This window comes from Ylistrum balloti, unplaced genomic scaffold, assembly GCF_031769215.1.
Source record: "Ylistrum balloti isolate Yb309-2 unplaced genomic scaffold, AGI_CSIRO_Ybal_v1 Utg370536, whole genome shotgun sequence".
NCBI classification, from domain to species: Eukaryota; Metazoa; Mollusca; class Bivalvia; order Pectinida; family Pectinidae; genus Ylistrum; species Ylistrum balloti.
The window spans coordinates 138535-151556 of record NW_026782341.1 but is presented as its reverse complement, the minus strand read 5'-3'; the positions used below and the strand labels follow the sequence as shown (position 1 = coordinate 151556).

At 33.3% G+C, this 13022-nt stretch overlaps 1 protein-coding gene across 1 annotated transcript in view; it reads left to right on the top strand.

Annotated features, from left to right (window-relative positions):
• Window positions 1-817: 817 nt before the first annotated feature.
• The window catches only part of LOC132555986 (dynein axonemal heavy chain 1-like), a gene marked incomplete at its 5' end in the record, with an annotated part of 79134 nt that continues 66929 nt past the window's right edge, over window positions 818-13022 (top strand). The window contains 17 exons of the mRNA XM_060220373.1: window positions 818-1012; window positions 1822-1894; window positions 2170-2255; window positions 2509-2597; window positions 3053-3336; window positions 3559-3720; window positions 4401-4653; window positions 5181-5338; window positions 5823-6037; window positions 6419-6717; window positions 7150-7300; window positions 7771-7964; window positions 8583-8808; window positions 9274-9393; window positions 9846-9928; window positions 10112-10253; window positions 10524-10679. Of these exons, the coding sequence (XP_060076356.1) occupies window positions 818-1012; window positions 1822-1894; window positions 2170-2255; window positions 2509-2597; window positions 3053-3336; window positions 3559-3720; window positions 4401-4653; window positions 5181-5338; window positions 5823-6037; window positions 6419-6717; window positions 7150-7300; window positions 7771-7964; window positions 8583-8808; window positions 9274-9393; window positions 9846-9928; window positions 10112-10253; window positions 10524-10679 (2886 nt within the window). The remainder of the gene's footprint in view (window positions 1013-1821; window positions 1895-2169; window positions 2256-2508; window positions 2598-3052; window positions 3337-3558; window positions 3721-4400; window positions 4654-5180; window positions 5339-5822; window positions 6038-6418; window positions 6718-7149; window positions 7301-7770; window positions 7965-8582; window positions 8809-9273; window positions 9394-9845; window positions 9929-10111; window positions 10254-10523; window positions 10680-13022) is intronic.

The window sequence follows — 13022 nt, the reverse complement described above, 5'->3', positions numbered from 1 at the left end:
TGAAGACTATTTTTTGTCATGAGGTAGATGTATCTCTATTTTTTTTGATAAATTAAGCAGGAAAACATTTTTTTTGTTAAAGTGTTTATTGTCCATTCTTTTGAACAGCTAATACTGTAGATATGGATATAGAAACAGATAGATTACCAGATATGGGCATATTGGGTTTGTAAATATGGTGTGTATCAGTGAGAGCAAAATCTGGAGTAAACAAAACAAAACTCTATAAAGCATTTATTGATGTATACTGAGTTTTGTGGGTTTCATGAAACTTAAGAGTATGCGAGGAATTGGATGATTATAACTTGAGTTTTGTATGTAAGACACATATAGATAAAGAGTCACAGGTATAGGAATATGTAGCTAGTCACCTGTTTTGTGATATTTCAGTTTGAAATAAAATGTATAAAAAATAGCCTTTTAAAAAGCTTCTAAATTGTGGTGCCAATCTATAAATTGAAGGGTTGTACACTGTTTAAAAAAGTTTCATACTTTTGGGTGTAAAACCTTCAAATGGTAATTATCACTTTATAAGAAATTTAGAATTCAGTCTATAGGTATATAGTGTCACAAATGGATGAAGGGGACATATTTGATGTGTGTAACATTTTCATTCTCAGTATTTATGTGGCAATAAACCCACACCTAGTAATAAGCCCATCCATAACTATAGCTGTTCAGTAGCACCACAGATAAAAAAAATAAATGTAATTGTTCTGTAATAAGGCAACCTCTGACTTTAAGTCAACGTAGATATGTTGGCCCCTGGGCTTATTGTAGGACAAATTTTTGAGTCTGATTGATGTTTTAATGATTATTTCAGAAAAAAAAAATCATGTCTTCATCAAGACAGAGTAAAAGCTCTCATGGAGGGAAGCCTTTTTCCGCCAACCGAACTAGATTGGACAGTGGTGTGAAAACCACGGTAGATGGTCAACGATACCCAGAGATTAAACAGAGAGGTTACTACTCTGATATCATAGGAGAAAATGCCAATGATGGACGACTAGGGGTAAGAAATATTAGTTAGCAAGATACAGAATTTTCTGGGCATGAAATGAAAAGAAAAACTTGTTAAATTGGTATTAAATGAATGTAATTTTTATTTGAAAATTATCTCATCATTAAACAAATGTCAAACAATCAACTATTAAATAAAATAGTTATAATTTTAATTCAAAATTCAGTGATTTATTTTTTGCCCAGATTTATGCAAACCCTCCCACCTCTTCCCCAACCCTCCAAAAAAGACTAATTCCCTTAGATAAAATGTGTGTTATTTTTCCAAAATTAAGCAAAATCCAAAACTATTTATTAAACTTGAAAATATTCTCACTGAAATTCTTACTATATTTTCCCTATTTACCAAGGCACAAGTGTTTGTAAAATCAAGATGGAAAAATCACCTCAGTTTTAACTATATTAATATTGATATATAAAATGGCACCTTTTGCCTTTAGTGATTTGGAATATCTTCACATCTTCTACTAAAAAGGAAGTAATAGAGGATGTGATTCCTTTTGAAATTTTACATCTAGAATCCCAATGCTTTTTGTGTATGATTTCAATGATCTTGATAAAATCAAATTTTTCTGCCAGAAATGTATTTTTTTCCTTTTCATTAGATTTCATATTCGAACATGGTCAAATTTGATGTTGTCATTCTCTTCAAATTGTTTGTGATGTTATTTCATAACCAGGTATAAATACCAGCTGTACAGTCTTGGCAAATTGCCAAGATATTGACACATTGGAACATTAACACTCCAAGAGTATTTTAAACTGTTCTTTCATACTAAGCCAATCTGATTTGTTCTGTAGGATGTATTGACAGGTCCTCTAACAGCGCAGGATACACTTTGGAATGTGTCCAAGGAAAAACACACACCACGAGGTAACTTTTATTTATAAAACTAAATTATTATAGTTTGATCCAACTCCAAAACCACATGACGCATAAATGCAAATTTTAAAATCAGATCTGTTTTGTGCCCATATTTGAATTGCATAAATGAAATGAATTGTATTACTTCTACACATCCTAGTGCTAAAATTTATTTCAATAATTACAAAATTATTATAAATAAAATTCAACCTCCTTTTTATAACAAAAATGAGTCGAGAAATCTACCAGTCGTCTCCATATCTATACCAATATTCTGTTTGCAGTGACAACATTTGATGAAAATCCTGATGTGTTGAATAAACTACAGAAACAGGTTTATGGACCTAGCTCTGAAATCACCACAATATCTGTAAGTCCGGTTCTTAAGCTTTTACAATAAAAAGAATCATTCCAGACAAACATGATTTCAGCGATTTTATTTCCATAAATGTTTACACTACTGTGTTAAAAAAATATACTTTGGTATATTATTTGAATGATGTGGTGTTTCTTGACTGGAAAATCTTGCCTCCATTCCAATTTTCCCCAGAAAGATTTGTACACATTATTGTGGTTTAATTGTGTTGGTCTTTAATCAGATTGTAAATTTTTTTTTGTTTCAGGACTTTCCCAGGCAGGCATCAGAGCCTAAAGTACAGTTACCTTTTTACACAAAACCTGGAGAATGTCCCAGAAAAATTGAGATTGAAAGGTTTGCTCAAATTATCATGTATTGTGAAAAAAAAATTAAAAAATAGCAATAAATTTAAGATTGAACCAAGAAAACATACTGTATACCTGAATTTTAAGAATTTGAAATTTGTTTAGGACTTTCATTCCAAAAGTTGGTGTGTATGTTTTCTTATTCTTGTTCTGTAAAATTTGAAATTTTGTGGCGAAATATTTTCTGTAAAATTTGAACCCTCAAAGTAAATGTTTGCTGGGAAGAAAATTTCCATAATAAAAGTGGAATTTGTAAGCAGTTCAAGTAAAAACTTGCATATAAGATGACTTAAAAAACATTTTCGTGAGCCTGTAGATTCTTCCATAAATAAACCTACATTTGCTTACTATTGAAGAAAATAAGCTGCTCCTTATTTTGAGATTTTACGGTATCCTGGTAAATTTTTGTATCTCTAACATTGTTGCATTTTGATTTTTTAACAGACGGAGACGTCTATATAACACACTAGAGTTACAAACTCTGCTAGTGGAGGAGGGGATCAAAACAGAACAGTTGATGCCAAAAACCCAAAATGGGTCTGTACAGTTGAACTCTGACCCCGAAGATCCCGCCCCGTTCCCACCTTACCTGCCTCTGGACATTTTTGATAATGAGGAGTTTGATTGTCGCCTTCCATCAGAATGGATCGCTATGGGAATGGAGAATGGCCTAAGAAAACCTGTGCCTGGATTGGCACTTCTGCCTACGGATGATAAAAAGAAAGATTGTAAGTACTGTAAAATGTTTATGTCATTTTTTATCTTACTATAGACCGGTGGAGCCAACTTACAAATTCTTGTGTAAGGTCAGCCAGTGGGCTTACTGCAAAACGATGGAATAGTTTAAATTTCTGGAGTGACTACCTAGGCTTATTAACAGTAAGAGCAAGTTTTTGATAACTTGACAAAGATCTGAAACATAAACATGTTGAGTTTTGTTGTTGTTTCAGTGGATCCTATGGACCCTAGTATAGTGTATGATTGGTTTGAGGTTGGAGTCTTGGACTATGATGACAACAACAAACATTATCTTGTCCAGAAAGTCAATGATCAAGGTCGCATTCTAGACAACACTGGGAAACCAGTGGTCAACGGGGGAGTACAGGCTGATGGTGAGTATAATCACTCGTTGACCAGATGTAGCTTAATGAATTTTCATTTCTGATCTAAAGTTTAAAATTTTGAGTTGCATTTAGACAGCAAGTCAACTTGATATTCAGTTGTTGGGATGCAATTTTGAAATTCTGTTCAATGAAAATTCATATTGAAACCTGTGAAAAATGAATTTTGCAACTTTAAAGAAAATAAGTTTTCTGTTATCATCAATTATGAGATAAAAAGTTATTTTAAAATGTTTTTCATCATATTCTTTAAAACCAAAAATGTTTTCCTGTTGTGACAAGACAGTTATTAAGATCTCTTTTAATCATACTTTCAAATTGAATTCTCTGTTGTTAAAGCAGTCAGTATATTATTTGATTAGAAAGATTGCGTTAATATCCACTATTTACAGATCGTTTTCGGTAGTCAGTGTTCACTATTTATCAAAACATGTGTCTATATGAGGACTTATTAGTTGTAATATTCCAGAAACAGAACATTTGAAATCTTATTATGACCATTTCATTTAATACCAATTTTTTTGGCAAGCTTTTTTGAGATACTCTAAATCATTAGGTCAAATACGTGAAACATCATAAGTAATTTTAGAAAAGACGAAATTGATTATCTGAATTATTTCTGTAATATTCATGTATGGCATTGACAGAAAAAACATATTTTTCAATTTCAGGAACTCGTCTGTCCTTGCGACAGCAATATATGATCCCAAGAGTGCGCCTCATGTTTAAAGGAGAGGACCCATGTGTATTTGCTCGTCGAGTGAGTTCAGCTTTTCGTCTGAGGAAGGAGACGGAAGCATTGTTGAGGTATAACCTCTACATTGACTGTATGCCCATGGACGGTGTTGGTGAGCTAGACCAGGCTTCTCTCAAGAGAATGATTGACTGTGCCAAGAACTCACCAGGTCTTGGAAAAGACAAGGGGTAATTTGAACTCAGTCGATATTGATCAGAACGTCATTCATCTTTAGTTAACCTGCTCAAATTACATGTAATCATTAGAATCTTGGGATATGTATCCGTTTATCTGTCATAAATTTTGTATATGAAATACTACTTATCTTAAGTAGTTGAACAGATTTTAACCAAATTTTGTATGGATCATCCCAAGGACAAGAGATGTTACAACATTCATCTGTATACTTATCAAGGTTAAGGATTTTTGCATGATGTTTTTGTAAAGAAAGCAGGATGAAAAAACCCAACAATTTGTGAAGTTGTCACCAACTTGACAGAGTTTCCCATCAGGGAATTCAATAAAACAGATTTTATTGCAGACAAATACTGTTATTATCATTAATCATTAATATTCGATTTGCATATGATGCTATTTTGAAATCTTCAACTTTGATTTATGAACAGAAAAAGACCTAATAGTATTTTGCAAAGTGTGACTGATTTTCATATGCTTGTACCTGGTATGTACATTTTATTTCATATTATTTCGCCAGACTGGAAGATTATGTACAAGTACTAGAGAAAGAAGTCAACATTGACTTCTGTCGCTCCATGAACAGAATCATATTTGACCAGACCGTCGAGGACGATCCAGTTACCTTTGCTTTCATCACAAAACCTGAACCGAGTGTTCAGCCCGTCCCTGAGAAAGGTAAGTGTGAATTGAGTTGAGTTAAAACATACAAAAATATAAACAGTTTTACCATAGACTGAAAAAGAAACTTTTTGATTTTCTGGACAGTTATTCAATGGTCAAGGTCACTAATAGAATTGTTCTGAATGATTTTTAGGCTGGATATTGGTCCATTTATAAGTACAATAACACAAGACTTCACAATAGTAGTCCTTTCCAAATGGAAATCTTTGCATTGTAAAGGATTTCTTTCTTTACATGATTCAAAACACTTGCATTATGAAATGCTTGAATTAAAAATCATAATTTTTTAAATGAAAGTCAGGAGTTGGATTTTTCTGTGTGGTTGTCACTAATTATTTTACTTTCAATGTATCTCTTTTTTAGAAAATTTTTTAATATAGTGAAAAAATCCCCCGTCCTCCTCCTCCACAATAAGAAAATCTACATGTATGTCATTAGTAGATATGATATATTTTCTCTGTCATCTACCCACCCCCAGGTTGCTGTATGGACATAGAACCATACGAGTATGATGACCAGTACGACCAGTTTGCATTTAAGTCATTATTGACCTTGGTCGAGAGTATCCAGGCCTGTGGTAAAGTACGCACAGAGTGTAACAAAGTGGCTGTCATGTCACTGTTTCACATCCCCACCACCAAACCCATGAGGTTGGAGGAGTTCGAACAGACACAGTCCCAAGCCACATCACAGGTAGGTGGAGCGTTAAAGACATTAGTAATGTTTTCCTGTAAAGTGCCAATACTGTTATGAAGGAAATTCATCGCTAAAGAAATATATGGGAGAATGGATGATGCATTTTAATTCTACTATGAGGAGTTAACATAACCTGCATGGATCTGATCAGTGATATCATTTGAAGGAAATTTTCTTGTGTGCAATTTATTTTAAATATTGCTTTTATATCCTGTTTTGTTAAAAGCGAAATTTTTGCTTGAACTTGTTAATTTTTGTACAGGTTTTATTCATTTTCCTTTGTTGAATTTATCTTACAAATACTGAAATGAAATTATCTCTAAAAAATTCATTAAGTTTTTTCTTACTTTTCCAATTTTTGTAATTCTTTTCCTCTAGGTATCGCTGTTTTTAAAAGACAGCTGGATCTCAACACTGAGGAATGCCATCCGAACATCTCTACGTGATGTGGGAAAGGGTTGGTTCAACATCCATGAGACTAACTTTGAAGTATACCAGATCTCTAAGCTGAAGGCCTTTATGGAAATGGTGAAATTCATCATGCAGGACTCGATGAGATACCTTGTCCAGGATTCTCTTGTTAACTTCACACAGATGGTGATGGATGCTTGTCACTCTACACTCAAGCTGGAAGATAACTTTGTTTGGGGCCCGGACTTTATCACAAGTACCTACAAGTGGGTGTTAGGACATCACTTTCATCCTCAGATTCATTTTTATCAGTATTTAAGTTTTTGTATGAGAATTCCTTTTCAAAATTTACAAACTTTTCAAGAAAAAAAATATGAATGGTTTTATTCCATGAAGATTGAAATTGGTTTTTTTTTTTTATTGACACTGATTCCAGAATTTCCTTAGATCATTTGAAAACTCAGATTTACTGAGTGCTGAAAGAGTCACAGTTTATATCTGTGTTACAAGTGAAGATTTGGTATGCTAAATATCAAGATGCCATATGACGTAATTAAAGTTAAAAAAAAATTGACTGTGTTCTGGATTTTTAAACTGCTATGCTTTTAGCTGGGCATTTCAGAGGTCGTTTATTTTGTTTTTAAATGTTTTGGTTTTGTAAGTTAGATTTATTATATTATTTGTTACTAATATTTCAGACCCAAGAAGAATGCCCTGTTCCTAGTAGATCTGATCCTTGACCCACAGGGTGTCCACTACAGCACTAACCTGAACAGCTTTGAGACCATGCTCATTGGTCTGTTTGATAAGGGCATACAGTCTACACAAAACATCCCACAGCTTGAAAAGGTGACATAATCTTATACATTTATGGACCTAGAGGGAGGTTGATATGAGGATTTATTAACCTGTAACAGTGTTATTCACCCAGTTGAAATTTCAGATTATTTCTCTAAGATCATGGATAGACATATCATTTAGATGTAATATTTCAAGTGAAAGAATCAGAGAACAGTTGTTTAAATGTCATGGTTTTGTACCTCTGTGCATTCCCTCTTACTTTAAGTCATGGGTTAGGGCTGTCATTATTATCATCATTTAGTAGATCTTCTGAAAAGTAATACATTTTATATTACATTATGTTTTACATTATATCGGTATATTTCAGGTTTAATAATCAAACATAACCTTGTGTTTTGTAAACAGATGCATTTTGAAAATAATTTTTCCTGAAGTGTTTTTATCAAAGGTGGGTTGGTAAATGGACAAAAATAAATGATTGGGTTTGCACTGGTATTGATGAAGAGTTCTTATTATAGTATATTCTGGAGGACATATTCTGGTCAGGAACACCTTTGCTGGAGTCAGTCGGGGAACATGAGCCGCCAGTGGAAGAACTGCGCCACAACATTATAAACGCCATTAACAGAGCCCTCATCCCACTCAAGGCGTACGCTCGTGAGTACGAGAAACATCTAGAACTGATGAACCTGGACATCAATAAATACATACAGTAAGTTATCTGACTGCCTCAAAGTATCAGAAATTTTCCTTTCTTTAATTTTTTGTTCTGATCAGAACACTTATAAATGTCCAACATTTTCTCTGCTTGCTTCAATCCCTTAATATTATTTTCTAGCACAAACCAATGCATTTCTAGTTCTGCATTCATTTCAAATACTGAAAGCTGTATAGCCATTTGTTTCTTTTTTTCATCTTCACAAGAATGATATTTTGGCTCTTTTCACAATACATTAAAGTTGACAACACAAGTTAAAAAATTGTATTTTGAGATTAAAAAATTTCCCAAATGTTTTGGAGATGCCAACACGATTACAATATCTTCTGGTTAGCCTATCTAAGGGAATGGTAGACATTTTAGTCCAAACCTTGCTTGGAAATGATTTCAGGCATCCCAGGGTATAAAAGGCTTGCAATCTGTCATTTACTTGCATTGTCAGTTTTTACGTAATTAGGAAAATTTCATCTGTGAAATAATGAGACAGGTTCGTTATAGATGTCCGTTTTACATCCAGATTGAGAAATTTTAATTCATCTATAAAGAAAATCATGAAAATTTTTGACCCCAAAAAATTACCAATCATGTTTGTTGTGATCTTGATGTTGACAGGGAGTATGAAGCCACTGAACACACTGCTCAAGAGGTCAAGAATGAGGTCGAGATGCACCTGAAAGAGAAGGAGATCATTGAAGCTACCATCCCAAGTAACATCATCATCGGACCTTTCTGGGTCATCACCGATTCTGTCAAACAGAATCTATCAAAGAAGCGAAAGAACCTGAGTAATGTTGTTCTCGAGTTACTAGCTAGGCAGCTCAGGAAACAAGCTGACGACGTAAGTCAACAGGAGATTTTTTTTATACTTGTTAAGGATGAAAATTCACAAATCAGAATTCATTGATTTAAGAATTGTCTTTAATCTCATTTAATTATAGACTTTTACCCTTAATTTGTATACTGTAAATTTAAAAAAAAAAATGTAATTTTACCCAAAGTCTAAAGCAAAAACTTTTATGTGAATTATTCGAGTGGTTATGATTTGGTCTTATAATTTTGTTTTCAGTTGATTATTTTCAGTTGATCTTTTTTTTGGCCATTTTTTTCTTTCCTTGAAAACTGCTGAAAGTAAAACCTCTCAAAAAATTACAACTGCAACAGTATTTCTGAATTAGAAAATTTCACTTATTTTTTATGTATTTATATATATCAATAATGTAAAATTGAATTTGAATTTGATTAAATTTTGTTAGAGAAATGATGTATATGGATATGGATTTGATGATTGACTTGTGTTTAACAGGCATGTGAAGAGTTCAAGGCCATCAGTCGGAAACTCTACGACAAACCAAACTGTGTAGAGGAACTGTCCGAGATGAGGGAATGGATGAAAGGAATCCCAGACAAACTGAAAGAGCACCAGGTAAGAGAGCACCAAAGATCTCCAAATAAAAAAACTGTGCTAAAATTCTCACTGATGAAGTAAACTGTAGCAAATAATGTCAAATTATACAGCTTCATAAGGTTCATTTTTGGTGGTTTAAAAAAAGATTGATTTCGTGGAAAAAATAAAGCTCTTTAAATGTACTTATACTAGTTATGACAGTTCATGGGCATATGAACTCATGAAATTGAAATAAATGAAGAATGAATCCCAAATGAAATTGAAGTTTCTTGGTTTTAAGTCGTATTAAATTTTTGTTGTTGGATGATTTCAATTTCTTATTAAAAATAAAAATTTGACAATCTGGAAACTGATAAATGGAAAGGAAAAGGAAAATCAATCATGGAATTTTTTTGTCAGAAATTGGTTTGGTGAGTCTGTTTTGTTTTGAATATTACACACTGTTGCAAAGTCCACTTCATTTTTTACAGGAGCTGATTGACAAAGCCATGGATGACTATGAACTGATTGAAGAGTTCTATTACAACTTATCTGCTGATGACTTCAATGCCAAGTACGTAAACTGACAACCCGGCATTACTGTAATTTCTATTGGTAAAAAATCATAATAGACATTGACGTGATATTTGGAAATTAAAATGAAACTTTTCTAAATTTCTATTTAAAGTCTTTTTAAAATTCTAATTAAAAGTTGAACAGTTAAATCTAGACCACATAAACTTTTTTCTTTCAACAGATGGACTGCCATTGGCTGGCCTCACAAGATTGAGGTTCAGATGGAAGCTACATACCAACAGCTAGACGAGGATGAGGAGCGTTTCCGTAAACTCCAGACCTCTGACCAGGCCAACTTCAATGACCGCATGGACACACTACAGGTCAGCAAGACTTATATAAAATTTTGTTTAATTGCTTGAAAACAGATATCGAAGTGGTCCTTCCCGAACATTTCCCTCTTAAACTGTAAAATTTTTTCTTACAAATACTGGCCGCATAGAACTCATTGTAGGTGATTTTGAAATGCTTCCATGAGATTTTTTTTCTATTCAGTTTTATATGGTAAAGTTCTCATGATCTGCAAATGGATACCGTTATGATGTGGGAAGCAGTTCAGCAATTTATGTTGACTGTTTTAATGTTGTTTGTAGATGGTTGTTGCCGGTATGGCAGCTCACACTGACATCAGCAAAGCTCATGAGATAGCCAATGAAGTGCGCCGTATCAACAAGCAGCTGAAAGAAGCCCAGGGATTGGCTTCCACATATAACAACAGAGAGAGGTTGTTCGGTCTGCCTGTCACTAACGTACGTATCGTTGTCCATCAGACACGTCCACTGTCAAAATTTGTTTTGTGTCATGGAAAAATTTCACAATTTTGTTACATTGTTACCTGGTTGGCATAATTTGTAAAATACTTTTTGAAAAAGTCAATTAAAAACTTGATATCAAAATTCGGGAATATTGGTGCTCTGATCGTGAAAAATAATTTAACAAAGAATTGTGAAGGTGCTCATGATTGAACAAAATAACTGTTTTTTTTAATAAGATTTTTTTATTATCTTTCGTCAGATCTTCTGATAGGATAGGCTTAAACTAATATACATTAATTATTGTAGAAAATTAAGATGAAATCAACGTTTTTGTAATATGGGAGATTAAAGTTTAAAGCATACAAAATTATGTATTTTGACAGAAATAAATCCTCGTATTCAGATATAGTTTATATGGTGTTCAAACCTAAATATTGTTGTTCCCCTTTTAACATTGGTACAGTTTTGTTAGTTTAAAATTATTTTTACTGGTGTTAACAATATTTTTCTGTGAAAAGAATATTTCCTGAGGTGTCGGGTTCTTTGTTTAAACTTTATGCAATATCAAATTTTGGTCCTAATTAATCTGGACAAAATGTAAACATATATTGAAAATATCGTCACAGAAAATGTGTTATCAAATAATGAATATTCAGGGCTGTTCCTGTTGGCTCAAGAACCCCTTCATTTCCTGGTTCACAAGGACAGTTGCAGCAAAGATGTACAATACAGAACTTTGTTGTAAAATTTGATATTGCATTGAGTTCTTGTGTAGGAAGGTGGAGGATTCTAAAATTCTAAATGAATTTGTAATCAGTTGTTTCAGTAGATGTAGTCTGGTGTGACCAGCTAAAACAAAGGGTAGGGGATACAGGATTGTAGAACTTCCAAATAAATCTCATTATATTTATGAAACAGCTTTCGTCCATCGACTACAATTGGACAGAGATCAAGGTCACAGTTATATATATATATATATAGATAAATATTTTACATAAATAACCATTATGAAGAAAGGTCAAGGTCACATTAATCAAGTTCTTTCTAGAAAAGACTTGGCCAAGAAGCCTAGCATATGTTATAGGGAAAATATTTTGCTTCGTATTTATTACTGAGTACATCTTGAAGTTATTTACTTTTCTGCACACTGAGGCATGTGTGTGGAAGTTTTACTTTCAGCTGACAAAACTTCACCACCACCATTACCACCACCTCCTCCACCACAAGCATCTATGTCCTCGCATGCGGCTCCATCATGGGTCACACTTTTCTCTCTGGGTGTTGGCTTATTTTTTTACTTGGAACCCTTGTTAAGTCTGTCGATTTATCATGGTGTAAAGCCAAAGGCACACATATACCTGCTGCTTGATTGAACTTGAGATCTGTCTCATGGGTTCTGACCCAGAAAGAATAGCACTCTGGTCCCCTGTGAAGGCATAGGCATGGGCCTGGTGCCAATTAAATGGAAATCTATTTAAACACAGGGGAGCTGAGTCACATGTCAGATCACACCAGGCATTGTATACTGTATGTTATGCATGAAAATTATTTTTTTTTTAAATGAATCTTTTTAAAAATAAATTCTTGTGAATTGAAGCTTCTATAGATGAAAAATTATATGTGCCAGTCTATTTTTTAACTTTTCAGAAATTGGTCTTGTTTAGGTTTAAACTTGTGACAAGATTATACTTGCAATCAAATTGGAAACTGTTTACAGATAATAGCTTATTTTTAATTTCCTGTCATGTTTGGGATCAGTGATAATTTTGTTGGCAAAATTTAAAAATAAAAAGATATTTTTTAAATGTAGAGATACGTTTTACAGTAAAATGAGACTTATGACACTCTGGTGTTTGATCTGACCCATGTGGGTTCTTTCTGGTGTGGAATTATACTATGTGCCACGCATGGTATCACCTGCTAATAGCCCTTTCTGCTTCTACTTCACTTCTATCTTACAAAAGCATTTTTTCCTCTTCTTTGCTGTATAAAATCCTTGCATGTGCAACTGCATGATTGCATGAACTTACTTTCATTGCTAGTTTTTCTTGCTCTAACTTGTAATGCTGCATGTTCAAACTTCCTCATTCAGTATACAATTTACAAAAAATTCTACAATTTCTGTAAAATATATTAGCAGCTCTTTACTGCTAACCATCTCTGATCTCTTTCATACGTTCTTAAACCTTGTTTACAACAATTTTCTTTCATGAAATTGTTGTGTTTTTTTCTGGATGTAGTAGAAGTTTTATGTAGATGTTCTTGGCTATTGTATTTCCTAGCAGTTACTTCTTGTTTTACAGAGTACAAAAGCAATTTTCTTCATCAGATAAATTA